Below are 26,222 nucleotides of genomic sequence, written 5' to 3'. Positions count from 1 at the left end.
AGCGGTTCTGGTGAAGGTGATTTTTTGGATATTTTGAATTTTAGTACTATGGCTTTTGATCAGTGATGAATGTCATTGTATGGGAACAAGAGAACCCTCTTACCGAAATCGAGTTTAATTTTAATGGTCATTATGTTCCGAATCTTTGTTAGTGAGTCCAAGGTCACAAGGCTCGAATACATCCAGCAGTATGACATTACAAAGCGAAAACAAAAAGTCTGGGGAGGAATCAGCAAAGAGAAGACGGGTGTCATCGGCCAAAGACGAAGCTGAAGGCTTTACACATGGTGAGGACTTCTTTTCCACAACGCCTTCCCTTGTGACTGTTGGTCCTGGAGTGAGGATCACCAGTGTTGCAGCTGGTGGTCGACATACTCTGGCATTGTCAGGTAAAGTTGACAAGTTGTTTTTAATTTCAGAGTGGAGCTGCTCTCTTCAAGTCACACCATGTAGTTTTATAGGTTCAGTGAAGTGTGAAGATTTGGAAGATTATTGATATAAAGTGAGACACCTTATTCATCATCATGTTTTTGCCGAAGTTTCAGATATAGGACAGGTTTGGGGTTGGGGCTATGGAGGTGAAGGGCAACTAGGATTGGGTTCGCGGATAAAAATGGTGTCATCTCCTCATCTGATACCTTGTCTTGAACCACCCATTTCTGGAAAAGAAAGGTCTTTCCTTATCCATCAAGGAACATCTAATCCATCTGCTCAGATTTCTAAAGCTCCTGGAAAGTACATAAAAGCAATTGCTTGTGGAGGACGTCACAGTGCGGCAATAACAGGTCAGTTATCAATTGGCTTACAGAGGATAATGTTTGTTCCACTGCAGGCTTGGCCTGAAAGGAATATTTAACTTAAGCTTCGCTATCCTTCAATAGTTTTTTCCCCTAATTGCAGATGCTGGAGCATTGCTTACATTTGGATGGGGACTCTATGGACAGGTGAAACATTTCCTGCTAATGACTTTTCATGCGACTTGTTCGCACGCAACTTTGGCTTTGAAGCTTTTCCTTCCTTTTTGTGCGTTTCTACTTATTGGACTCAGATATAATCTAATTAGTTTTCTTTGCATTCAGTGTGGTCATGGAAGCACAAATGATCAGTTAAGACCAACTACTGTTTCATCAGTACACAGTGTTCGGATGGAGAGTGTAGCAGCCGGGTTGTGGCATACTCTTTGTATCTCAAATGAAGGTCGGGTTTATGCCTTTGGTGGAAATCAGTTCGGACAGTTGGGAACTGGCACTGATCATGTCGAGGTAACTTCTTCTTGCAGCGAAAATACCCGTAAAGTTCCTTGCATTCACTGTGTGTGAATTTTCGGGTTTTCTCTCGGCTGAATCTTCTCACTTTTCGGTTTCAGACAGTACCGAGGTTGTTGGATTCACAGAGTTTAGAGAGTAAACAAGCAAAAGTAGTTAGCTGTGGCGCTCGGCATAGTGCCATATTGGCAGGTATTGTTTTTCAGATTCCATAATCACTGAAAGGGGGCAAATTGGAAACTAAACTGAGCTCGTATAACTTGGGATTGTGTTTTCAGTTGTGTTTTTTTCAAGAAATTAAAGAGCCTTACTTGTGAATGCTCCACCCTATCCAGAAAGGTTCCTTTTTCTTTTTGTCTTAGTTTTACCTCATGCGTCCCGATTTCAAGGGAGATGAATATATGCAAGTCTGCTAGGGTTGGGCATTTCGGTTTCGGTTTCTTTGATAAAACTGTTCATTTTCCAAAGAAGTTTCCTGTTATTTTCAGTTGTATTTTATTTTATATTGGATTCGGGTTCGGTTTTTTGGTTTTAGAACAATCATACCCATTCGGTTTTAATATCTCATCGGTTAGATTCACATTTTACAAAAAAATATATCTCATCGGTTAGGACCGAGCTCAAATGCCCACCCCCCGCTATCAGCTTTGGAAAATTGTGCTTGTAATTGTGATGTTCTCCGTAGTTTCCTACAGTAAGTTCGAAGAAGTCGTGAAGCATTAATGAAACATGCGATAACTAAATCATGTTGCCATTTATGCAGAAGATGGACAGTTGCTGTGTTGGGGTTGGAACAAATACGGACAGGTACACGCCTTCACTTAGATTTAACTTCTTCTAATTCAACTCAGGTAGGGTTGACCATCCCCATCCAGAGCCTTAGTTTGGGTTTCATTGGTTATTTTCGAGTTTGTTTTATTTATTTGTTTTGAAAAACTATATTTGTTCGGTTTTTATATTAGAAGCGGTTCGGTCTCTGTTAAGTTTTCAAAAGCGTATATGCAAACTAACCGCCCTCTCTCGTCGTGGGTATGGGCTGTGGACAGCTGGGAGTCGGGGACACAATAGACCGCAACATACCAACGCAGGTTCATCTCAGCGGTTGCAGCAGTCTTAGAAACGTCGCTTGCGGATGGTGGCATACGCTACTCCTCTCCCATATCCCTACGTAAGACAACAAACAACAAATTAACAGTTTTGTTAGGGCTAGTGAATGGGAACCCTAAACCAAATTGTTGGGAGGGGGCCTTATCAGGAAAAAAAAAAAGAGTTCTCTGAATGGTTATAATGGCCCTAAATATTTAGTTAACATGACGTTTATTTATGTACATACCCACCCCGTTCTGTTTTTAGTTTTGTGTCTTCCGATTATTTCCGGGGTCTAGAATTTCTCGACGTATCCGTGCTGTATTTGTGTTTTGGGTTTGAAGAAGGCGTTACAAATTAAGAAAATGTTGTATGATACAGTGTTTTGTTATTTGCTCGTTGACTGTCCTGTGTTGGAAAGCAATGTAGGGAACAAGTCTTCCTTACGTTTTGGAACTTACAAAACCCTGAATAAAAATAGCACTTGGCGCAGTTATTCCCTTTAAGTAATTTTTACCGCTTGTGGAACCTCAATATCCACGGGCTTATTAGCGTATAATACGTTTGCCAAGAGTACCCATATATATACTTTTCCTTTTATCCAAAAATTTTAGAAGATCACGGAAAAAGATGCATCATATTTAACATGGATATGGAATTTACCAAAAATTTTGTGTTTATTTTGTATTTGGCGACCGTGAATTTAGTTGTAAAACGGCAAAAACAAAAAGGGTTTTAAAATTCAAAATCCTAGTGTGGCACGTGAGAACATAATTTTTTTTAATAAAAATTTATAATTCAAATATATTAAATTTTTTCTACTAAATTAATGTTCAAAATCAATGAAAATAAAAATAAGCAATCCAAAAGATCAAAAAATAATTATCATTTTTGTTTTTTTTTATATCTAATCTAGTTCAATATTATCATTATAATTTTTTTTTTATCATTTTTATAATCTTAATGTTTACCAATAATTATAAATATTGATAATAATGTAATTATAAACATTAAATATTTTAATTATTATTATTTATAATTTTTAGATATTTTTATTTGAAAAAACTCTTAATAAAAAAAAATCCTGCAAAAAATTTAGAGCAGCGTTATCTCCATCAAACAAGCTAAATTATATATATATATATATATAATATGATTGTTTTTGCACATTGTTTAGACAGGATGTCTCGATACATGGGTTTTGACCAAACAAGGTCAGTTGTACATAATGATAATCTGACTTCTTCTTGATCTTCTGTCACTTAGCACCGAGCAAATATAATAAGTGACTTTTATAAAAATTGACAATTTCACTTTGTATAATCGAATATATATATATATATATGTTCTGTTTATATTGATTTGGGCATACCATAGCAATAAACGATTTCAGTACTGTTTTAGAATCAAATCGTATTAAACCGAAAAATTCGGTATCATTCTCCGATCGATCGTTTAAAATTTTTAACGATTTTTTTTAAAATTGAAAATTTCAAAATCGAATAGAACTTAATCAAATTTTAAATAATCCAAAATTATTTTTTTTAAATATAAATTTTTAATAAAAATTTAAACTAAATCAAAGCGAATATAATATAATAACAATATATATTTTTATAAACCCGAAAAAATAAAAAATAATAACGAAACGCCCGCTCTACCATAATACATCTCGTCTTATATTCCATTTTTTAAAATCGTAGGGTCCACAAAAATACATGTAGTTCACGACGCACCAAGTTAAATAAAACCAAATGGACGGAACGGGTATATATATATATATATATATATATAATATCACAGCACATAATACTTATAAATAAAACATATTCTCTCTTTATGCTTTGCTATGTCCTATTTCAGTAACGCGTACACGCATATTCTTATTTCTTTATTTTGTCAGTTTGATGTAATCATTAAATTATAATCCATAAATACTATAAATTGTGTTTCAAATTATATATTTATATATATTATAAGAACAAATAATTAAATCATTAGTCCAATCTCTTTTTTACATGCATATTTTAATTTCTTATATTCTTCTTTACCAAACAAAAAGCATTTTCGAAAGAAAAAAAAACTCAACTACCCCATGTATTTAAATATCTTAACATGCATGGACGCTCATAGATTGTGTGTTGCATGACACATGAATTCTAAATATAAGTATATATAACACAAATCAGCCGTTATTAAATTGGAGATTCAATTACATTTCTACCCCCCAAAAAAATGTCCAATCACAATAAGCTTCGGTAAATCGTCGTGGCCAACAACCGGATAGAATGATTTAAAAAATTAATTAATTAAGCAGACGTAATAAAGAGGGCGCAATCAATTGATTGCGCGAACCATTTGGTACACATTTGTTATTTGTATTTTCCCACCAACGTCATCCTCTAACAAATGTATTGAAAAAAATTCGTAGATTAGTAATTCTAATTTAAAATCAGTACAATTAAATAATATCTAAAATATGTTTAATGATGTAATCTCGCTCCTCTAACATGTATATATTTTAAATTCTAATTTATATAAAATATAAATTAAAGTATGAACTACTACGTTAGATTAACAAAATAAAAAAAAACATATAATCTCTCTGTTCTTTCTTTCTTTTTTCAGTTTGGAAGTACCTTTCAACCTCTTCGTGCAGCCAATTTTCACATTCAAATCAAAGGGTTGCTTCTCTTTTTCACTCTCATAAATATTATATATATGTGCTTGCGTGGCATGGCTTGAATGTGCAGCAACCAATGATATAAAGCCACGTGGAAGCTATTCTCTCTCTTACATCTACTATAAAATCAAATCCAATTTGTCTCTGAGATTCGGGTTTCTCTAAACGATCATGGAGGGTCTTATTCCATTTGTGTACAGAGCCGTCATGCAATACCGTAACGGCGACGAAACGCCGTTATCTCCGTGCTACGTCAGGCTTCCTGGAGATTCGGGTCGGATCGTACGACCCGATTTTCAGGTTTCGGATCATGGATCTTCCACCAATACGACGTCGTCCGACCCCGTCGATACGACGGCCACGATTGCCGTTTCGGCGAACGTCCAAATCCAATCACCGGTTTGTCGTCGGGTCGCCACGTGATTCTCACGCGCTCCTGAAGAAAAAGGTGAAGACGCGCGTGTGGAGGCTTTTTGTAGACCGTGTTTTTTAACAAAAAAAAATTAGACTTCGTGTTGTTATATGTTGGGCTTGGGCCTTGGTGTTGGTCTTTGGGTTTGTAGTTTGGGCCTTTAATGGGCCGACTGAGTAAGGGAATAATTTTAGTAATGTCCAAGTGTGAAGTTAAAACCAAAAGGGGTTTTACGGTTTTCATGTTTTTTTTTGTGTTTTTTATTAAAAAAAATTGTGAACATTATAAGAAATTGTAAGTAAAGATGTTCTTCCACATTTGATTTTTTAATAAAATTTTAGGTATTGCCAAACGGGCAATTAATTTTTTTACATGAATATTTACATAGTTGGTAATGATTGTGAATATATATATGTTTAAATATTTAGTTTTTATATACTGGTAAGGTGTTTATATTACCCAACAAATCTTTGCTTAAACCTGCAAAAACCCTCAAGGCGGAAAAATATCTATTATTACAATATTATTAAGTTGGTTTTATTTCATGAAATGATACCAAATTTTGAGCTATTATGCTTTTTTCCATCTAAATCATTAAAATACATAATTTTAGAGCACAAAATATTTACAGGAGTTGGAAATATATATACATATACATATATACACACGTGCGTGTGTAACAATTTATTTATTTATTTTTGTAAATTGGGTAAGGTGTTTCCATTAGCCAGCAAATCTTTGCTTAAACCGGCAAAACCCCTCAATATCTATTATTATAATATTTGGTTCGTCTATTTTTTTTTCAATTTTGTATAAAATTTTATTTACGTTCATGAGATAATTACCATTTTTTGGACCTACTATGCTATTTTCATCTAAACCACTATCATCCTTCAAAATTTCTAATAGATATATGTATATGTATTGTCTCATAATTAAAATCTGTGTATTAAATGCTTATTTCTTTTAAAACAATATTATTTTTCTATGAATTTAGTCTAATTGCTTAGTTTGGCTAAACGCGTACGCGGAGTTGAAGTTCTTTGATCGTTCCTGAAGAAAACACAGTCTCTCTCCCTCTTTGATTCAGAAACCCTCAAAGAGACCGTTTCCTCTTCTCTATTTAAGCAGACATGCCTGAAAATTCTCTCTGATACAACGCCAATCCGACCAGATCCGAGGCATTTCGGCGGCAGCCAAAGTCTTTTCACTGTGAGTTTCGATGGATTCCGTCGAACCCTTGATTTGTTTGTCGTTTTCTCCAGCTGAAATTTGTCGCCTTCACGGGTCAACTCGCTGGGTCCCGAGGATGCAGTAGTAACTTTTGTTCGATCTTTTACTGTTGTTTCTGGGAATAACTTGTGATTGTTGGTGATGGGTTGGGATCGAATTGAAGGGTTGGATTTGGATTATATGTACTCATCTCCTCACGCGGTGGAATTGCTCTTCGTTTTCTGGGTTTTTTCGATCTGGTTAGGAGAAGAAGTTCCATTTGTTGATTCTTTCGAGTTCGATTCAGTGATGAACTTGATGATCCATTCAAGTACACCATTTCTGATGATTTTGTACTTGAATTCTGTATTGGGTATACAAATTTGGATCTAGATCTGTTGCGATTAGTGTTCAGATCAGCATATCTGTATTGGCATTTTGCTCCGTTTAGTTTCCATTTCCATTGTTTTCAAAACTTGAAATGATGCAATCTAAAGCTTCTTTCTTCTTTCTCTCCCTTCCCATAATGTTCAGAGGAAGGCAGAGAATCTGAAGATTTTGCAGAATGAAGGCTCTTATTCTCGTTGGAGGATTCGGGACCCGATTGAGGCCGCTGACGCTCAGCATGCCTAAACCACTGGTTGATTTCGCTAACAAACCGATGATCTTGCATCAGGTTAGGTTCCATTTCATTTCATTTCCTTTCTTGGATCTTCACCAACTTAGCTTTGTCTGTTGCTGATTATGATGCATTATCCAAACCATGCCTGTTCAAGTGTCTGATTCTGTCTCTAAATCCAACATATCTGGAAGTATGGAACATATTAAAGGTTTAGACTTTCAAGTGTAGTGACCAGTTCTTGATTGTGTAATGACCAGATCGAAGCGCTTAAAGCAGCTGGAGTGACTGAGGTTGTATTGGCTATCAACTACCAACCAGAGGTACTTTTGCTCAGAAACACAACATATGCAGGAGACAATTTGGTTTCTTGTCCTCTGCTACATGTGATTTCCTGTTGGTGTTTTCAGGTTATGTTGAACTTTCTGAAAGAATTTGAGAAGAAACTCGAGATAAAGATCACATGTTCTCAGGAAACTGAACCACTTGGAACAGCAGGGCCTCTTGCACTTGCTCGGGATAAGCTGTTTGATGAATCTGGTGAACCTTTCTTTGTTCTCAACAGTGATGTTATTTGTGAGTATCCATTGCAAGAGATGATCGAATTTCACAAGGCTCATGGTGGTGAAGCTTCAATCATGGTAACCAAGGTATATAAAGGAACCCTTTTTTTCACCGTTTTGTGAACTGAATCGTCGATCACGTTGTAAATACTGTTTTCACTGATTCTAGGTTGATGAGCCATCCAAGTATGGTGTGGTGGTTATGGAAGAAACTACAGGAAAAGTCGAAAAATTTGTGGAGAAGCCGAAAATTTTCGTGGGCAACAAGATAAACGCCGGGATTTACCTCCTGAATCCATCTGTTCTGGGCAGGATTCAGCTCCGGCCGACATCAATAGAGAAAGAGATATTCCCAAAGATAGCTTCTGAGAACAAGCTTTATGCTCTGGTGCTGCCTGGTTTCTGGATGGACATTGGTCAACCCAAAGATTACATCACAGGACTCAGATTTTACCTCGACTCGCTGAGAAAAAAGGCATCCCCAAGGCTGGCAACCGGGGAAAACATCATCGGGAATGTTCTGGTGGACGAGAGTGCGGTTATAGGAGAAGGGTGTCTTATCGGTCCCGATGTGGCTATCGGTCCCGGATGTGTGATTGAGTCTGGTGTAAGGCTGTCTAGGTGTACGATAATGCGAGGGGTTCGGATCAAGAAACATGCTTGCATCTCTAGTAGCATTGTCGGGTGGCATTCAACCGTGGGAAGGTGGGCTCGGGTTGAGAATATGACGATTCTCGGGGAAGATGTTCATGTGGGGGATGAGGTTTACAGCAATGGAGGTGTAGTCCTACCTCACAAGGAGATCAAGTCTAGCATTCTGAATCCTGAGATAGTCATGTGATGAGACAGTTCATATTCATCTTATTCACTTACTACTTACTCTCTTTTGTAAAACCAGACCACAGCCCTGTTCCATCCTTTTTTTAAACTTTTTTTGTATCTAAGGAGTTAAACTCAAGAAACATTAGCAGGTTTTGATTGAAACAAAATGTTATCAAGTCAGATAAGCTACAAGATGCATCATTTTCAGAAAAAAAAAAAAAAAAGTTTTTTCTCTTTAGCTTAAACAGAGGCTAAGATCCAAAATGTGACATGAGAAGAAACAGCAATTTGAACCCATGTCATGAAAGAGAAGGCAACTGATACTTCATACCTAAGACATGGGATTCTGTTCTCAGCACCACAGAATTTCAGATCTTTGGCATATAAGACAACGACACCTGCTGATGAACATGAAGCAGCAAGAGATAGCATTGCAGTCACCTACAATAACATTCAAAACATCAACTTGTCATGAATGCATACATCATCCTTAGAAATGATTCAATCCAAGCAATGAATCATCTGAGTAACTACTTTGCAAGATTGGATTCTAACAATGGAAACAAGGAAAAGGTTGAGGCTTTATGGTCAGAGGCACATACCCAGTCGCCGACGACAAATAAGCTAACAAGGATAGGGTTTTGAAGGTCTTTCTTGCGCCGAAGAGCATAGACATCAAGACAAGCAAGTCCAAAGCTCCATAGCAGTTGAAGACCCATTGATGCAATCAAGTAACTGAAACCAAACCAACATAAACATCATATTTCCATAAGTGGAAAGAGAGGAAGAAAGATCAGAGAGTTGCTATGTAAAGTCAAATCCCAACAGCATTGCCAAGCAAAGTAAGTAATAGCTATTCCTTTCTTAGACATCAACATATTGTTGCCTGAAAATCACATTCCTTTCTCAGACATCAACATATTGTTGCCTGAAAATGACTCATTATGTATGAGTACCCACATTGTATCATATTACCAACAGAGATTCCGTTATTTTACCCGTAAAAATCTACCAAATTTTAACATATCCAGCAAAAATTCGACATACCCAATGATAGAATCAAAGAGGAAATGGAGCTAAAAACGAGAAAATAGAGTAAAATGGTGGAGAAATTTACCAGAAAGCGGTGTGAGAAGCGAAGTCCTTTGCAGAGACCATGACGCCAATGGAAGTAGCAGCAGAAGCACACTGACCGATTCTCATTACCAACCCACCCACCGTTCCCGGACCTCCTAAGAGCTCCTTCATCTCAGCTTTCGAAGATTCCGACCCGACAAATTTTGCGATAAAAGATGAACGGAATCGAGGAACCAGCAAAAACAAAAAACCCTAGTTTTCAGAATCGAAAGCTACATTTGTCTCCGCACGGAATTTGGCGGGGAAATCTGCAACCTGTGGAGGGAATCCATGGGTTTTACGGCTCGAGAGGAGAGATTCTCACCTAGTAGAAAATTTCCGGCATCTGTTTAAGATTGGAGTGTAAAAGCTCCCCCTTCCATGAACATTGCCACTTTTTAGTCCGTGAACGAGTGACTGACAGGGAGTGAGAGCGACCGTCTGACGTGGAAAATATTTTCGCAATTTCATATTTATAAAATAAGCCAAAAATGATAAAAATTGGCATCTAAATAAATCCATCATCTGTCTTTTTTTTAGCAATTGTCTAAAATCTATCTTAGATCATTATTTTAATTAATAAAAAAATGAAAAAAACAATCATGTTAAATAATGTATTTGTTTAAGATAACATTTTTCTTCATAAGTCTTTTTAAAGTTAATAAGTTTAATCATTTAAAACGTTGGCTTTTATGTTATCCAAAAGTAAGAGATAGCGATTATAGTGAGAAAAATAAAAATACATTTGAGATTCATCAAGTTATTGTGAAATAATTTGTGCATTGATAATTACAATAACTTCATAAATCTAATGGTCAATTTGAGGATGCAATGTATTTCAAGGTTGAGTGTTCGACTCTACTTGATAGAAAGGAACGTAATTTTTTAGTTAATAAGATTTGTATACAAAGACGGGTTGCGGACCAGAGGTTTACCTAATCAACACGTTCGAAAGATAACAATTAGATTCTCCGATAAAAAAAAACTAAAGAAAGTGACCATTTTGGTTGTTAATATAATAGCCCAATTGTATTGTATCCAATAAGATAAGATATATGAAGCTAATCAAATCGAATTTTATATAAAAATTGAATGATTATAATTTTTTTAAATCCGAAAAATCGAATTTAAATCAAATCGAATCAAATAAAAAATAATCAAAAGAATCAAATTGTCATTGATTTTTTAAATGAATTTAAATGTGAATCGGATCGAAATTGATATAAAACTGAATGATTATATTTTTTATAACCGAACCGAGTTCGTACTAAAATCTTAAATAGTTACTCTATTTAAAGTAATAAATGTTATCTGAGAAAGAAAAAAATAAATATTATGGGGAGAAAAATCTCTATAGAAATAATACAACGAAAACAAAAAATATTGTAGAAACGCTACTTTTTTTTCCATTCATCGGAGCGATTTAACCCGTGATCAACTCTTCTTACTACTTTAATTTAAAGAATTTACAACTGCAAATAAAATGAAACATATATTATACGTATACCATGGCGCGAGAATTTATTTGTATTTTCATTTTGGTAATTAATCCAATACTAGTGTTCGGGTATCTTTCGGAACTACGTGTCGTTTCTTGTCTTGGTGAACGCATGTCACGTCGTTTTCATATGTCGGATTTTTCTTTGGGTGGTCCTTTGGGGTGTCACCCACCGACAATAAAGATGTCGACTCCTTTATACATTAAAGAATCTCATCACAATAATCATGAGTCACATATACATATCCTCCACAAAAACATAGTTCACACCCAAAGAAAAAAAATATATCTTCAGGTTCCGTACAACTCATCTTCTTCGTCCGACGACCAAGTAATCTGCAGGTTCCGTACAACTCTACTTCTTCTTCTTATGACGTTTAAGTATCGTTCTTTTTCGATTTCAATTGAAAAAGTTTGGATATTTCGACAGATCCACGTATTTTTTTTTTTGGTTGTAGAAATGGCAAATGCACTAGTGTCGTTCAGACTGAACACAGGAGCTATGATTCCGTCGGTGGGATTGGGCACGTGGCAGGCACCGCCTGGTGTTGTCGGAGACTCCGTCGTTACCGCGGTCAAGGTCCTCCCTCTCTCTCTCTCTCTCTCTCTCTCTCTCTCTCTATTATTTTGCAATATCAGGAAAAAAAATCCATGAATATGGGTGTACCGTGTACTATTGTTGAGACCCGTATTTATATTCTTAAACCGAATTAAACCGGGACATATTTATATTTTAATACATTCCGTAATTTATATTTTTGAGAAAACACAAATCAAATCCATATAAGCTATTATAGACGGAAATCAAACACGAAAATTTCATATTACAAGCAAAATTTTCCATTTTTGTCATCATATATGGGGGTTTTATTTGTCGAAACCAAATAAAAGGGGTAGGTCTATAGATATTGTATAAATTTGGGATCGGGGTTGGGAAGAGATTTATGGGAAAGTCACAAATTTATTAGAATGATAAATTAAATGACCAGTTGTAATCAATATTTATTATAAGTACTTAGACGTTATCTTAAATAAAAAAGATATTTATTTTCTGCAGATTGGGTACCGACACATTGACTGTGCACAATTGTACGGAAACGAGAAAGAGGTACTTCCTTTGAAATGCTAACCCATCCGGTTTGGTTTCGGTATTTTATTAACCGATTATTTCTTCGGGTTAAGGTCGGAAACGCGCTAAAGAAACTCTTCGACGAAGGCGTTGTGAAAAGGGATGAGCTGTGGATCACTTCCAAGCTTTGGTATGCTTTTCTTTCCTTCCTTTGTTTCCCTTCACTATATATGGTTTACCGGTACATTCCGGTTCACATTAAACCGGCTGGTTACATGCAGGAACACCCATCACGCCCCGGAAGATGTCCACGAGGCCATGAATGGGTCTCTCAGCGATTTGCAGCTAGATTACGTGGATTTATATCTTGTAAGCAACAACCATATATCTATTTGTTAATCTCTTAGGATTAGGGTTTGATCAAATATTTACCAACTTTGCATGGTTTACAAAAAAAAAAACATATGGAGTACGTATTTTTTGTTTAGTTTGGATCATTCATAGACATTGTTCCCATTCATATATGTAGCGTGACAATTATAAAGAAGCGTTTGCATAGTTCTAGAGTTTTATATTTAATTTATCTATTCAATAATTATGATAAGCAAAAACTCTTCATAATTCCTAATTAATCATTTTTGTGTGCTGAAAAGATGCATTGGCCGGTGAGCATGAAGAAAGGGTCAGTTGATGTTACAAAGCGGGAGAGCTACACAAAACCGGACATACCTAAGACATGGAAAGCAATGGAAGAGCTGTACGATTCGGGGAAGGCCCGAGCCATCGGAGTGTGTAATTTCTCGACGAAGAAGCTGTCGGATCTCGTGGGAATATCTCGAGTTCCTCCGGCCGTCGTCCAGGTCGAGTGTCACCCTGTTTGGCAGCAGCATCAGCTTCATGATTTCTGCAAATCCAACAACATTCATCTCACCGTGAGTCCTTTAATTACCCACTCGTTTGAAATTTATTACATATATACACACACATTATGATTGGCATTATTGTTTTGTTTTGTTTTTTCTGTTGGAAATTATAAGGGGTATTCGCCGTTGGGGTCACCGGGGACGGCATTCTTCCATGCGGACGTGATGAAGCATCCGCTGGTAAAATCGGTGGCCGAGAAAACGGGGAAATCTCCGGCTCAGGTCGCTCTCCGGTGGGGGTTGCAGAGCGGCCACAGCGTTCTCCCGAAGAGCACGAACGAGTCCAGGATCCAATCCAATTTCGATGTTTTCGGCTGGTCCATTCCCCACGACTTGTTCTCCTTGTTTTCCGACATCCGACAGGCAAGTATCCATCCTCCTTACTATACAAATTTATTATTCGGTTATTAAAATTATTGAGCCTTAGCTTGGTTTTATTGAAAACAAAATACGTATTGACATTTTGTGTAAATTAGTTAAAAAAAATAATAATACCAATTGTGATAGTTTTATTTTGAGTTGTTGGTTTTAGTTTTTAGTTTTTGGATTTTAACTTTTGATTTTTGTTTTTGTTTTATGTTATTTGTAAATATAGAAAAAAATGAAGTTTTTGGTTTTTTTTCACTAAAATAAATATTTCAATTAAAAAAAAAACTAATTTTATAAAATTTTGAATATCAATTTTTTGATTTTTGGATTTTAAAAACTCTAAAATTTTCATCTATTCAACCTCCCGAGCACACATTAGTTTTACAAATCTAGACCTCACTAATGTTTTTTTTTTTTAAAGTAGATCTAACTAATGTTAATATATATATATATATATATATTATAATATACGAGTTAATCCTATAATCTAGATCTTATATATATATATACATATATGTATATTAATAAGGCTATTTATGTTTGTAGAGCCGTTGTTGTTTATTGGATAAATCATCCGAGACAATAATAAAACTAATTTTATAAAAAAAAGGTGTCATTTTTTTTTGTCACAATTGCAGGAGAGACAGATGAAGGCTGATTTCTTCATACACGAGGATGGCTTCCACAAGAGTCTCGAGGATTTCTGGGATGGCGAGATTTGATAATTTCTTATGTTTCTACTAATCCTTAAAAGCCCCATATACATATATATGATTTGCATAATATTTTTATATATTTGTATGTGTGTTTGTGTGTTTGTGTATATGTATAATTAAGATCCATCAAAGTGTATTTCCTGTTGGATCATCGTGTTAAACTTTATGGATGCGTGCAATAAATATGAAATATACAATACATAGATAAAAACGAATAATCATTTATACAAAAAAAAAACAATTAATCATATATCATCATATACATCTTAATGAAGTACCATGCCGCATGGCCAATTTTTGGACACGTGTCACTTGCATTCGGAGTTATTAAAGCCCATTAACTGAGCGTTACAGCCCAAAAACGGGCCAACTTTCTGATACGTGTTAGAACTACGGGTCCAAGTGGATATCTACGGGCTTTATGACACGTGTCACTTCGAATCGACGTTACAGCCCAAATTGAAAATCTACGACAGAACTTAGACCCGTGTCACTTAGATTAATATAGGCCCATTAGCAGAGAGCATTACGGCCGAACTTCATGACACGTGTCACTTCACTGATTTACCATTTGTCGTTACGTTACCCTCCTTTCCCGGCACTCACAGTATCAGAGTATATCCATTTTCTCGAATCTCTCTTATTTCATGAATTAATTTAAATTCTCTGGAGAAGAAACCATGGCGGAAGAAATTCGATTCTTCGAGCTCAATACCGGAGCCAAGATTCCGTCCGTTGGTCTCGGAACTTACGCCGTCGATGAAGCCGGAATTGAGCAAGCGATTAAGGTATTACTTCGATTTGGATCTGATTTTGCGCATCGTGTCTCTGATTTTCGACTTCGATCTGATTTTGGTTTCGATTCGAGCAGTATTTTCGCTTAGGTCACTGTTTTTTTTTTTTGTAATTCAGGTCGGGTACAGACATATCGATTGTGCTTCGATATACGGAAACCAGAAAGAGGTAGTTTGGGTTTTAGCTTTTTATCTTTCCCTTTTTCCGGCAAAATTTCTCGATATTCCTTTTCAGAGCATGTAGTACTGCGATTCAGTTCGATGTTAAATGGAAATTTAGGGTTCCCAAAAAACATATACACAATACATGTATTTATACAGATATGGCTGTATATGTGCTGTGTGCATGGAATCATTGGAAAGAATGTATCTGCATTGAAATTTAGCTTGAGCAAATTATTCACGGAGTGCAATATATGCTTAATTTCTTACTTCCTCAGATTTAAGTTGTAACATAAAAAAATTTGGCGTGAGGGTACTCGTTTTGTCATCTTGACTCTGCCTAATGATCTGACGCGAGGATTGTATTTATAGATTGGTAATGTGTTGAAGAAAATGATAGATGGTGGTATGGTGAAACGCGAGGAGCTATTCATCACCTCGAAACTCTGGTATGATCTTCTCCTTGAAAAATTTCTAAGTTTTTTTTTTAAGTTTTACTTTTATGTTTCTTCCTTCTGTACGCCCACGTTCGGGTTAGTTTTCTCTAATAAAGGCTGTGATTCTTGCAGGTGCAATGATCATTTACCCGAAGATGTACCTACGGCACTGGATAAAACTTTGCAGGACTTGCAGATTGACTATGTGGATTTATATCTGGTATGTATAACGCATCTTAGATAAATGTTTTATGCATAATTTAAGCATAATTTTTTTATGTTGGCATTTCATGTTCTTTCCAGAATGATTACAAGAGAGCAAGTAGGTGAGCTTTTTGTGCTTAGAGAGTTATGCAGTATTCTGGGAAAAAGATGTCATGGAACCGCATTCTTTCACTTTTTGATCCTCCATTGTTTTGTTGTAACTTGTAAGGTTCACTGGCCAGTCAGCCTGAAGAAGGATTCACCAAAGCCGAAACCTGGAAGCTTCACAAAACCTGACATACCGAGCACATGGAAAGCAATGGAAGCACTCTATCATTCAGGCAGAGCTCGAGCAATCGGAGTGAGTAATTTTTCCTCAAAGAAACTCGAAGATCTGCTAAAAGTGGCACTTGTTGTCCCAGCTGTTAATCAAGTGGAATGCCACCCGCTGTGGCAGCAAAGACATTTACTTGGACTCTGCAAATCAAAAGGAGTGCATCTATCTGTGAGTATACGCACCCACACGATATGTTTACCTCGTGAAAGTAAACCCTGTTGCTGAAATGTTCTACTAACAGGGTTACTCTCCATTGGGCTCACAAGTTAAGGGAGATACTCGCCAGAAGGTCCTTCAGAACCCTATTGTCACACATGTTGCTGAGAAATTAGGCAAGTCTCCTGCCCAAGTGGTTCTCCGTTGGGGGCTTCAAATGGGTCATAGTGTACTGCCCAAAAGCTCGAACGAGGCACGACAACAGGAGAACCTCGATGTTTTTGATTGGTCGATACCTGAAAATCTGTTTGAAAAGTTCTCCGAAATTCCCCAGGTAAAGTCCTTTCTTTTCTTAGTCGTGCCATTTTCTCTCCTCCATGGTGTGAACCCCTAAAGGTTCGAGCCGTTCTGATACAGCATTGGCGATTTTATGTCCGATTCCTCGTCGTGGGCAATGAAGAGAGATTACAGTGTTAATGAATCGTGAACTTATTTAATAATATTTCAGGAGAAGCTGGTCAGAGGAGCTGATTTTGTGGACAAGACATGTGGTTTCTACAAGACCCTTGAAGAACTCTGGGACGATGAAGTTTGATTCTGTCTTCTCCTTCAGGTTGGTTTCTTTCTTGCATCTCACGCTACTCTGTTGGTGGTAGGGTTCCTCCTCCATTTCTGTGAGTGTGATGAGCTTTCAGAGTTTGTTTTTTATTTTCGCTTTCAGAGTTTGTTGATGAAGAAAACATTTTCCAAAAGCTTGGGTTGTCTGTGGGAAATGCTCGTCTATTTCTATAGATTCTGCTGGTGATTTATATTTTGTTTACAATAAAATTGTTTGTTTAATGATACAGAAGACCGCATCTTTTTATTTACACTGCAAAAATATAATATTCCCACTGGGAATCGTTCTCCGATAATTAAAAAATTTACTTAGGATTCCGGTCGGTTTATTTTTTTTTAGTTTTTTGTTAACAAAAATATTTAATAATTTTGTTTTTTAATTATTTTTATAGTAGATTCGAATTCAATTTTATAAAAAATTTACCCATTCATTTTTTTTTTTTATCAAATACTTTTATATATATATTTAATTTAAATCTATTCGGTTTACGTAAATGATATGGTCGTTCGTGATTTCAAGAGATAACAGGATGGACGGTCCAGATTTAGTGAGTTCATATCAGCCGTCGATTACGATGCTGCGTCCCGGCCCAAATCCAGCGAAAAAGGCTTTATGTGGACCCAACACCGAATAACTCTTTCGGCCCAATTGTTTGAAGATATTGTTAGTCCCTTTCAAAACGAACGGCTAAGATTCGTCCACGTGTTGGAAATCCAACGTACTTGATGGAATCTCCCGCTTCTGTCGTTTTCACTTTTCCTTTTTTTGTCCATAAAAGGAGGGGTTTTTTTACCCCGACATTCTCCGTCTCTGGACAAGTGTTGTCTGGTCCTCCTAGAAAAATTGAGATTTGTCTCGAAGCTCAGGTAATGGCGAAGGACATCAGATTCTTCGAGCTGAACACTGGAACGAAGATCCCGTCTGTCGGTCTCGGGACATGGCAGGCTGCTCCTGGCCTCGTCGGCGATGCCGTCACGGCCGCTGTGAAGGTTCGTCTCTGATCTCTGTTTCACGGCTTTCGATTTGACGAAATCTCGTAGGTTCCGGTCGGTTCCTGGTTCGATTTATGCGATGATGTTCGGCAAAGACTGTTATGAGTTCAAGTTCCTTATTGTCCCTCTCCGGTCATTTCAGGGTCCTGGACTGAACATTATTTTGTCTTGCAGATTGGGTATCGCCACATTGATTGTGCTCGGATCTATGGAAACGAAAAAGAGGTAAATCCATCGTGGTTTCATCCTTTCTTTGAGCAGTGACAGATTCATATCGATCTATTTGCACCTTATCCGATCGTATACAAATCGTACATTTTTTTAATCATATATTTGAATGATTGAGTGGATCTTGATTGATCTATTATGTCATTACAACATTCAAATTATATTTCTTAATGTTCCTCCACACTTCACTCTTTTGATTCTCATTTTCTAATATTTCTTTTTCTTTTTAAATGTTCAAAACTTGTCTTTCAGATCGGGACAGCTCTGAAGAAGTTGTTTGAAGATGGAGTAGTGAAGCGAGAGGAGTTGTTTATCACATCAAAACTATGGTAATCTTGTAGTACCTACCACATGCCCGGTTTAACTTACATGTCATGTTTGGATACTTGGTCATGTCTACATGTCATTGAAACAAACCATGACATCATCACAGGTGTACGGATCATGACCCACGAGATGTACCTGAGGCTTTTAACAGTACACTACAGGATCTGCAGCTTGACTATGTTGATCTGTATCTTGTAAGTATTGCTCTCAAAACAACGCAGAAAGGGTCATTTGACTCATTTCTGTTTCCCCCCGAACCTGAGTTGTTGAGAAACTTGCTTTAGGTCTGAATTTGTTAAGCTTATTGTAAGATCCTCTTACATGTATATGTACACTTAATACCCTGTTTATGAGGTCAAAACTATTCATTTTGATTTTTTCGAAAACGGAAAGATGTGCCTAACAGTTTCACATGATGTTATTTCAAGATCCATTGGCCTGTCCGGATGAAGAAAGGTTCTGTCGGTGTTAACCCTGAGAACATCTTGCCTGCTGATATTCCCAGCACGTGGAAATCAATGGAAGCTCTCTATGATTCGGGAAAGGCACGAGCACTTACATGTCATGTTTGGATACTTGGTCATGTCTACATGTCATTGAAACAAACCATGACATCATCACAGGTGTACGGATCATGACCCACGAGATGTACCTGAGGCTTTTAACAGTACACTACAGGATCTGCAGCTTGACTATGTTGATCTGTATCTTGTAAGTATTGCTCTCAAAACAACGCAGAAAGGGTCATTTGACTCATTTCTGTTTCCCCCCGAACCTGAGTTGTTGAGAAACTTGCTTTAGGTCTGAATTTGTTAAGCTTATTGTAAGATCCTCTTACATGTATATGTACACTTAATACCCTGTTTATGAGGTCAAAACTATTCATTTTGATTTTTTCGAAAACGGAAAGATGTGCCTAACAGTTTCACATGATGTTATTTCAAGATCCATTGGCCTGTCCGGATGAAGAAAGGTTCTGTCGGTGTTAACCCTGAGAACATCTTGCCTGCTGATATTCCCAGCACGTGGAAATCAATGGAAGCTCTCTATGATTCGGGAAAGGCGGGAGCCATTGGAGTGTGCAATTTCTCTACTAAGAAACTCGCGGATCTTTTGGATGTGGCTCGTGTTCCTCCGGCCGTTAACCAGGTTGAGTGTCATCCCTGTTGGCAACAGACTAAGCTACGGGAGTTCTGCAAATCCAAAGGGGTTCACCTCTCCGTAAGTAAATCTCTTAATCACGAATGAGCCTATCGTAAAAATGATATTAACTTAATAACTTTTACGGTGTTTTGGAACGGAAAGGCAACCTCTTACTATTTTACTTGTTATTCATAATGTTAAGCTCTCCCTTTTATCCCTTCCGGGCGGAGGGTCCACGAAATAACTGAACAAGAAACGAAAGCTTGAATAAATAAAACTCAATAACTTAGGAATCTAACACCGTGTTAGCGATTTCCGGAATCTGCATTATATGTTACGCATTGATTTCTTGTAGGGATACTCGCCATTGGGTTCTCCAGGCACAACGTGGATCAAGAGCGATGTACTGAAGAACCCCGTCCTGAATATGGTGGCCGAGAAGCTCAGGAAAACGCCTGCACAAGTTGCCATTCGATGGGGGCTCCAAATGGGTCAGAGCGTGCTTCCGAAGAGCACCCGCGAAGAGAGGATCAAGGAGAATTTCGACGTTTTCGATTGGTCAATACCCGATGACTTGTTTGCCAAGTTTTCCGAGATCGAACAGGCAAGTAAAACAATTTCTTATCTTAAATTACAGTCTAGTAGTGTGAAACCCTAAACGAGTAAAAAGATATCTATCTTATTACAGTCCTATTAATGTGAAACCGGGTAATCTTAGCTTATTACAGTCTATTACGGTGAAACCCAAAACGAGTAATCCTAGGCAAATGAAGATTTCTTCTGATCTTATTACAATCTTGCAAGTTCGGTTTGGTCGTGGTCTTGAATCTGGGAGTTGGGTGCTTTGGATAATGCAGGGTAGGTTGGTAAGAGCTACGTTCTTCGTTCACGACACTCTCAGCCCTTTCAAGAGCGTTGAAGAGTTGTGGGATGGTGAGATATGACCTCATAAAGGGTCATCCAGCCCTCACTTTTGAGAATAATGATATCCGTTTTCGATATAAAATCCAGGTTCATTTGGGACATGTTGATGTTTTATTTATAAAAAAAAACAAATTCAAGTTTTTTCTGCTAAAATTGATAATTACAATTTTTTTTTTAATGTGATTTTGCCTTTACTTTTTTCTTTTCAATTTATGGAGAATGTGAATGAAATCGAGCTCGGGTGACAGAGATGGGACCTGAGCCCATATGGGCCCATTGTAACTGAAGTCATTAAGATAAGTCGGCCCAACACTCAAAGTTTTTGGGTCAATTGAACCAACGGCTAGGATGGTTCCACGTGTAATAAAGAAATAAAATAAACATCTCATGAAACTCCCGCCTATTAATGTCGTTCCCTTTCTGGGGCTGCAAAAATTGTGCCTTGAGAATTGAGATCTGTCACAACTCACAATCTCTCTGATAATGGCGGACGAGATCAGATTTTTCGAGCTGAATAATGGAGAGAAAATCCCATCTGTCGGTCTCGGAACATGGCAGGCTTCTCCTGGCGTCATCGGGGATGCCGTCGCAGCCGCTGTGAAGGTTGTTTGTCTCTGATTTCTGTTTTCATGGCTTTCAATTTTTGTTGTCAGATTTTTTTTTTTGTTTGGATGAGGATGTTCATCTTCGTAGATAATTTTTGCTCAGAATACGCAATTAGGACCTGTTGATTTCCTGTTTGTGGTGTTAATCGATCTCTGGCTTTCTAGGTTTTAATTCTTCGTGTCTGTTTCAATGATTTATCCCAACAAAATTGGAGTTTGTTTCATCTACGAACTGAAATCGGTTTTCTTCTGCAGATCGGATATCGTCATATTGATTGCGCTCAAAGATATGGCAATGAAAAAGAGGTAAAACTTATCGTTAGTTTCACCATGCCCAATTTTGTGTAAATGTGGTTCGTACGGATCTGAATCCTTGTGCACGTTCTGTACGTTTCTGTGGATGCGTAACGGAGTTCATCCTTCCACTGACTTGTAACTATTCTATATTGAATTCATGTGTCGTGTTTAATTGTATATTACGTGATGATCTTGATAGCATTTTGAATTGACATGGTGGGCATGTTTTGATCTTGGTAGCTACAAAACAATGCCAATCATTTGATTGGTAATTAGAGATGGGTTTACTCAGATTGACCCTTTTTTTTGGTGATTGACCTGCTCCCATCCCTCCCCGAGTTCCGTGTGTTCTTACGATGTGAATCTTATTGTGACGAGATTTCTGTTTTGGTCGTATATTATATCCAAAATGCTGTCGAAAACTTCCTACAGATTGGGTCAGTTCTGAAGAAGCTGTTTGAAGATGGCACAGCGAAGCGCGGGGATTTGTTTATCACATCAAAACTCTGGTATCGTTTTACCAAAATGCTTCAGTTACCTTGTATTATATCTTTCCATGACATGTTAAGTTTCAACAAGACTGTGTGGCTCTCTTGCGGTTTATAAAGTCCGTAAATTATGCGATTGCAGGTTGACTGATCAGGACCCTCAAGATGTGCCAGAGGCACTGGCAAGAACTCTTCAGGACCTGCAGCTTGACTATGTTGATCTGTATCTCGTAAGTTTCGCTTCAAGTGAACAGTGTATCATTATTCTCATGAACATTTTCCAAGAATGTGTTCATTTCTTTAAATATTATATGCAAAAGATCATTTTTGTTCTCAAACCTTGCGCTCAGGTCGGGGATATGGTCTCATTTCCAACGTATGCCCCTGGATTTGATTTTGTTCTCTTTTCTTGCCTTATTATGGTAAATCAAGCAGGGAAAACTGTCCATTTCAACTGGCTAACAGTTCATATGATTTCTTTCTTTCTTTTTTTGAAGATCCACTGGCCTGTCAAGTTGAAGAAAGGTTCCGTTGATTTTAGCCCCGAGAACCTTATGCCTACGGACATTCCCAGCACATGGAAAGCAATGGAAGCACTCTATGATTCGGGACAGGCACGGGCCATAGGTGTAAGCAATTTCTCTACTAAGAAACTCGAGGATCTCTTGACAGTAGCTCGTGTTCCACCCGCTGTTAACCAGGTGGAATGCCATCCTTCATGGCAACAAGACAAGCTACACCAATTCTGCAAATCCAATGGGATCCACCTTTCTGTAAGTTGAAATAACAATGGTAAAAAAAAATTCAAGCTTTTACAAAGCTCACATTATTATATTTGAAATTCTGGTAGGGATACTCACCACTGGGTTCTCCGGGAACAACGTGGCTAAAGAGCGATGTTCTGAAAAGCCCGATTCTAAAAATGGTTGCTGAAAAGGTCGGGAAGACACCTGCACAGGTTGCCCTTCGATGGGGAATCCAAATGGGACATAGTGTTCTCCCCAAAAGCACAAACCAAGGGAGGATCCAAGAGAATTTCGATGTTTTCGATTGGTCCGTACCCGATTACTTGTTTTCCAAGCTTTCCGAGATCGAACAGGCAAGTATCATCACCACCAAATCTGTCTATGTATTCTACCTCTTCTATATATATATATATATATACACACATGTATATATCCATCTCTTCTCTTAACACATCATGATTGATGATTCTGTATTGGGATGGCGCAGGCTAGGTTAATAAGGGGGACGTCGTTTGTTCACGAGACGCTGGGCCAATATAAGACCCTCGAAGAACTTTGGGATGGCGAAATATGAATTTCTTCTGACTCAATTTGAGTTTTTTTTTCTCCCTTTTTAATCCTGAAAATGACCTCTGTATTTGTATGACAACGATACCTTTCAATCGCATCGCACTATTGGCCCACAAAAAAAAAATGTTCCTTTTGTTATTGACAATTTATGTTGAAATATACAAATCTCTTAAACAGCACCAAATGCAATATGGAAAGAAAAAAATAATACCCATGTGGAAAAAAAAAATCAATTTCATGCGTTATATATATATATATATAAGAACTAAAATCGTGTAATGTACAACTATTTGTGATCATCGCTTCCCTTTTCTATGCGGACCACTTCCATCAAATATGTATAAGCCATATATATATATATATATATATAGCCGCTTAAGTTTTATTGGTTTGTGAAATCGTAAAGAAACACTGCAGATGCAAGTGGCTAATACTTAAAAGTTCCGTCTTGGGACTTATTCTCGATGGTTATACTAATATTGCAGCACGTCTTTAATTAATTTCCTTCCATATTAAAATTTTTAATCGAACAATGTAAATCCATAGCAGTTTCCTATATAATTGTATATTTAAACTTATTCGATAATTAATAATATATACCGTTTTATTTCACAAATCTTGAAACTGAATGGTCATGTACAAGATAATCTAAACGATAACAACGATGGATTCCTATCGTGTTGTAAGTTGTAACAATTTAAATCAAAGAAGTGAATATTCTTTTAATATCCAAATGTATGAACCACACATGTCTCACCAAATAAAAATCTCTCCAACTTTAATTTAGTTTAAAATACACACAAATACTCAAAAAAAAAGACAGAAAAAAAAACATAAAGACAGAACACAAACAACATTGAAATAGAAAGAGAGAAGAAAAAACGACATTGAGATGTGGAGAGAGAGAACTTCAACCGTTAGAAGACATTGTTAAGAACATCCCCGACCGGTGACGCCACAACATTGCAGACCACTCCGATAGTCAACGCCCATATAATCCTGAACATTCTTCTTCCCCTACCCGAACCCGACCCATGACCCGAATCGGACCCCGACCCGGCTCCACCGGGATTCGTCGGACCACAGTTGTTCCCACATGGGTGGTGATGATAATTATAACCCGCCTGATGGTTATTATAGTAAGGGTACGGTCCGTACGGATGCGGTCCGAACCCCCTCTGCTGAGTCACCGTCAAAACGCTAACGCAATCCATATGAACGTCGTACCGGCATGCGCCGCATCTGTACCGCCATGACCGGCACGTGTCGTGGCACATCACACACGTGCTCTCCCCCCATCGGCTGAGTTCCAAGGGATGCTCCTGGTGAGACACGTGCCTCACGTGCCGGGGAAGCCTGGTGCAGAGCGGGTGGACGTCGAAGTCGCAGATTTCGCAACGGTAATACAAACCCTCGACGGACTCATCGCAGATATTGCACGTGCACTGGCTCTGGCACGTGAGCTCCGGTCCACGTGAGAGGAGCGTGAGGTCGTGAAGTGGGTGCATGAACGTACGGATGGTCGGGGGACACGTGGCGCAGTATGAGTGCAGGTCGTAATCGCAAGCGTTGCATCGGAAAGACTTGCCGGAGCCGTACGTTTTGCAGCCGCCGCACGTGAATTCTCCGGTAACGTCAGCTTCCGTTAACGGATGGATATGCGTGTAATGCTGGACTGTGTGCCGAGTCGACGCTCCCGTTGCAAACATCTCGCCGTTTCCTGGATCCGAGAAGAGAACCAAGGACTAAGGAGGACCAGGGTTTACCCAAAAACAAGAAGAGGAGGATCAGTATAAAATGATAATGGAGGTAGGAAACTTTCAGACACGAATGTAAATTAGAATATGATAGTGGCTGTAATTAATATTTAAATTTGCTTGTTAGAGAACGTGATTGCGCAATTTAGTTGACTTGACTTTGCTGAGAGTTAAAATATTTTAAAGTTAATGCAATTTGAGAGAGTAGAAAAAGCCACGACACAACCCACCAGCTCTTCTCCTTGCCCGCTACACCTTTTTCAATACAAATGTAATTGCCATTGGTTCTTCACGTATATTTATATATATATATATATATATATATTAGAAAATATAAGATATACAAATATTATTACTTTAATTATAAAATATCAGAGCATAAGATACAAACTGTATGTATATAAAAAAATATTAGTGTCGTATGAGAGTTACATAATTAATTATTGGGTTCGAAGTTTTATTAGTTTTTCTATTCAGTAATGATCCATTATGAAAGCAACGATGATGACATCGAAGTTGACAGTAATACTAATTATTTTCCCTGAATTAATCTTGGCATAGTTTATAAATCCAGTAACAGTTAATATATGATCTAATAATTTTAGTACTATAATAATAATAAGAATAATAATAACCACGAATTAGAATGGCATTACCGTTATTACACATCTCCCAGCATACAGACACTCATTAAATCAACCGGGAAAAGATTTTAAAGATCTTCTTACCCTTGCTCGAACCCGACCCTTTGACCGATTCTTGACCTAAACCTTGATAATGGGGAAGATTATTCCAAGTATTACTAGTATTGTAGTAAGGGCACGGACCCATCGGTCCATAACCGACCGGGATACCATAGCCCGGCGCCGGCGCCGGCTCGGCAGTTGAAGCCGGTGGGTTACATACGGCCGAGACACACTCCAAATGGACGTCGAAACCGCACGGTCCACACCTGTACCTCCACGATTCGCACGTGCCGTTGCAGACCATGCACGCGCTGGCTCCGGAGTGGCAGAACTCTAGTGGATGGTCGGGGGTGAAGCACGTGCCTCACACGACGTGGCAGCTGCGTGCAGAGCGGGT

The 26,222-nt window shown here is 37.8% G+C and overlaps 8 protein-coding genes across 18 annotated transcripts in view; 6 read left to right on the top strand and 2 right to left on the bottom strand.

The window, feature by feature from the left end:
* The window catches only part of LOC104806550 (ultraviolet-B receptor UVR8), a 4,706-nt gene extending 1,975 nt beyond the window's left edge, over positions 1–2,731 (top strand). For 3 of the 7 annotated variants that reach the window (XM_010531505.2, XM_010531502.1, XM_010531508.1), the window contains 7 exons: positions 153–389; positions 540–785; positions 901–944; positions 1,080–1,262; positions 1,367–1,457; positions 2,029–2,072; positions 2,312–2,731. In XM_010531505.2, coding sequence (XP_010529807.1) covers positions 153–389; positions 540–785; positions 901–944; positions 1,080–1,262; positions 1,367–1,457; positions 2,029–2,072; positions 2,312–2,437 — 971 coding nt within the window. In that variant the 3' untranslated portion in view covers positions 2,438–2,731. Of the gene's footprint in view, positions 1–152; positions 390–419; positions 462–539; positions 786–900; positions 945–1,079; positions 1,263–1,366; positions 1,458–2,028; positions 2,073–2,305 lie in introns of all 7 variants that reach the window. The other 4 variants (XM_010531506.1, XM_010531504.2, XM_010531503.1 and 1 more) reach the window with 4 other exon arrangements.
* A 3,732-nt stretch (positions 2,732–6,463) lies between these two features.
* Positions 6,464–8,856, top strand: LOC104806548 (mannose-1-phosphate guanylyltransferase 1-like). 3 transcript variants are annotated; one of them, XM_010531497.2, is made up of 5 exons: positions 6,464–6,658; positions 7,193–7,334; positions 7,538–7,600; positions 7,688–7,927; positions 8,010–8,856. In XM_010531497.2, exons 2-5 carry the CDS (start codon positions 7,224–7,226, stop codon positions 8,679–8,681), a joined length of 1,086 nt encoding a protein of 361 aa, XP_010529799.1. In that variant the 5' UTR covers positions 6,464–6,658; positions 7,193–7,223; the 3' UTR covers positions 8,682–8,856. The 3 variants fall into 3 exon arrangements, with proteins under 3 accessions (XP_010529799.1, XP_010529800.1, XP_010529801.1); XM_010531498.2 differs by lacking the exon at positions 6,464–6,658 and adding an exon at positions 6,711–6,918; XM_010531499.2 differs by lacking the exon at positions 6,464–6,658 and adding an exon at positions 6,971–6,989.
* On the bottom strand, positions 8,789–10,160 carry LOC104806549 (CASP-like protein 5B2). Its single transcript, XM_010531501.2, has 3 exons — positions 9,780–10,160; positions 9,265–9,397; positions 8,789–9,103 (listed from the first exon to the last, which is right to left on the bottom strand). Exons 1-3 carry the CDS (start codon positions 9,908–9,910, stop codon positions 8,903–8,905), a joined length of 465 nt encoding a protein of 154 aa, XP_010529803.1. The 5' UTR covers positions 9,911–10,160; the 3' UTR covers positions 8,789–8,902.
* A 1,346-nt stretch (positions 10,161–11,506) lies between these two features.
* On the top strand, positions 11,507–14,519 carry LOC104806546 (aldo-keto reductase family 4 member C10-like). 2 transcript variants are annotated; one of them, XM_010531495.1, is made up of 8 exons: positions 11,507–11,618; positions 11,735–11,856; positions 12,334–12,384; positions 12,459–12,535; positions 12,627–12,714; positions 12,999–13,277; positions 13,383–13,631; positions 14,276–14,519. In XM_010531495.1, the coding sequence occupies exons 2-8, from the start codon at positions 11,737–11,739 to the stop codon at positions 14,357–14,359; spliced, it is 948 nt and encodes a 315-aa protein (XP_010529797.1). In that variant the 5' UTR covers positions 11,507–11,618; positions 11,735–11,736; the 3' UTR covers positions 14,360–14,519. The 2 variants fall into 2 exon arrangements, with proteins under 2 accessions (XP_010529797.1, XP_010529798.1); XM_010531496.1 differs by having other exon boundaries at positions 14,248–14,519.
* Positions 14,520–14,970: 451 nt separating this feature from the next.
* On the top strand, positions 14,971–17,330 carry LOC104806545 (aldo-keto reductase family 4 member C8). 2 transcript variants are annotated; one of them, XM_010531494.1, is made up of 8 exons: positions 14,971–15,141; positions 15,266–15,316; positions 15,682–15,758; positions 15,879–15,966; positions 16,180–16,455; positions 16,529–16,777; positions 16,952–17,056; positions 17,165–17,330. In XM_010531494.1, exons 1-7 carry the CDS (start codon positions 15,034–15,036, stop codon positions 17,036–17,038), a joined length of 936 nt encoding a protein of 311 aa, XP_010529796.1. In that variant the 5' UTR covers positions 14,971–15,033; the 3' UTR covers positions 17,039–17,056; positions 17,165–17,330. The 2 variants fall into 2 exon arrangements, with proteins under 2 accessions (XP_010529796.1, XP_010529795.1); XM_010531493.2 differs by having other exon boundaries at positions 14,972–15,141; positions 16,952–17,314.
* A 281-nt stretch (positions 17,331–17,611) lies between these two features.
* Positions 17,612–20,854, top strand: LOC104806544 (aldo-keto reductase family 4 member C9-like). Its single transcript, XM_010531492.2, has 7 exons — positions 17,612–18,051; positions 18,229–18,279; positions 18,535–18,611; positions 18,716–18,803; positions 19,555–19,830; positions 20,108–20,356; positions 20,610–20,854. The coding sequence occupies exons 1-7, from the start codon at positions 17,788–17,790 to the stop codon at positions 20,694–20,696; spliced, it is 1,092 nt and encodes a 363-aa protein (XP_010529794.1). The 5' UTR covers positions 17,612–17,787; the 3' UTR covers positions 20,697–20,854.
* A 119-nt stretch (positions 20,855–20,973) lies between these two features.
* Positions 20,974–23,520, top strand: LOC104806543 (aldo-keto reductase family 4 member C9-like). The gene is made up of 7 exons (XM_010531491.1): positions 20,974–21,279; positions 21,537–21,587; positions 22,011–22,087; positions 22,209–22,296; positions 22,564–22,839; positions 22,917–23,165; positions 23,300–23,520. The coding sequence occupies exons 1-7, from the start codon at positions 21,160–21,162 to the stop codon at positions 23,384–23,386; spliced, it is 948 nt and encodes a 315-aa protein (XP_010529793.1). The 5' UTR covers positions 20,974–21,159; the 3' UTR covers positions 23,387–23,520.
* A 564-nt stretch (positions 23,521–24,084) lies between these two features.
* Positions 24,085–25,924, bottom strand: LOC104807012 (diacylglycerol kinase theta-like). Its single transcript, XM_019201698.1, has 2 exons — positions 25,868–25,924; positions 24,085–25,127 (listed from the first exon to the last, which is right to left on the bottom strand). Exon 2 carries the CDS (start codon positions 25,089–25,091, stop codon positions 24,300–24,302), a length of 792 nt encoding a protein of 263 aa, XP_019057243.1. The 5' UTR covers positions 25,092–25,127; positions 25,868–25,924; the 3' UTR covers positions 24,085–24,299.
* Positions 25,925–26,222: the final 298 nt, after the last annotated feature.

The sequence above is a fragment of the Tarenaya hassleriana genome, unplaced genomic scaffold, assembly GCF_000463585.1.
Source record: "Tarenaya hassleriana unplaced genomic scaffold, ASM46358v1 Cleome12, whole genome shotgun sequence".
Lineage (NCBI taxonomy): Eukaryota > Viridiplantae > Streptophyta > Magnoliopsida > Brassicales > Cleomaceae > Tarenaya > Tarenaya hassleriana.
The sequence above is the reverse complement of the archived record's forward strand: the minus strand, read 5'-3'. Positions and strand labels throughout refer to the sequence as shown.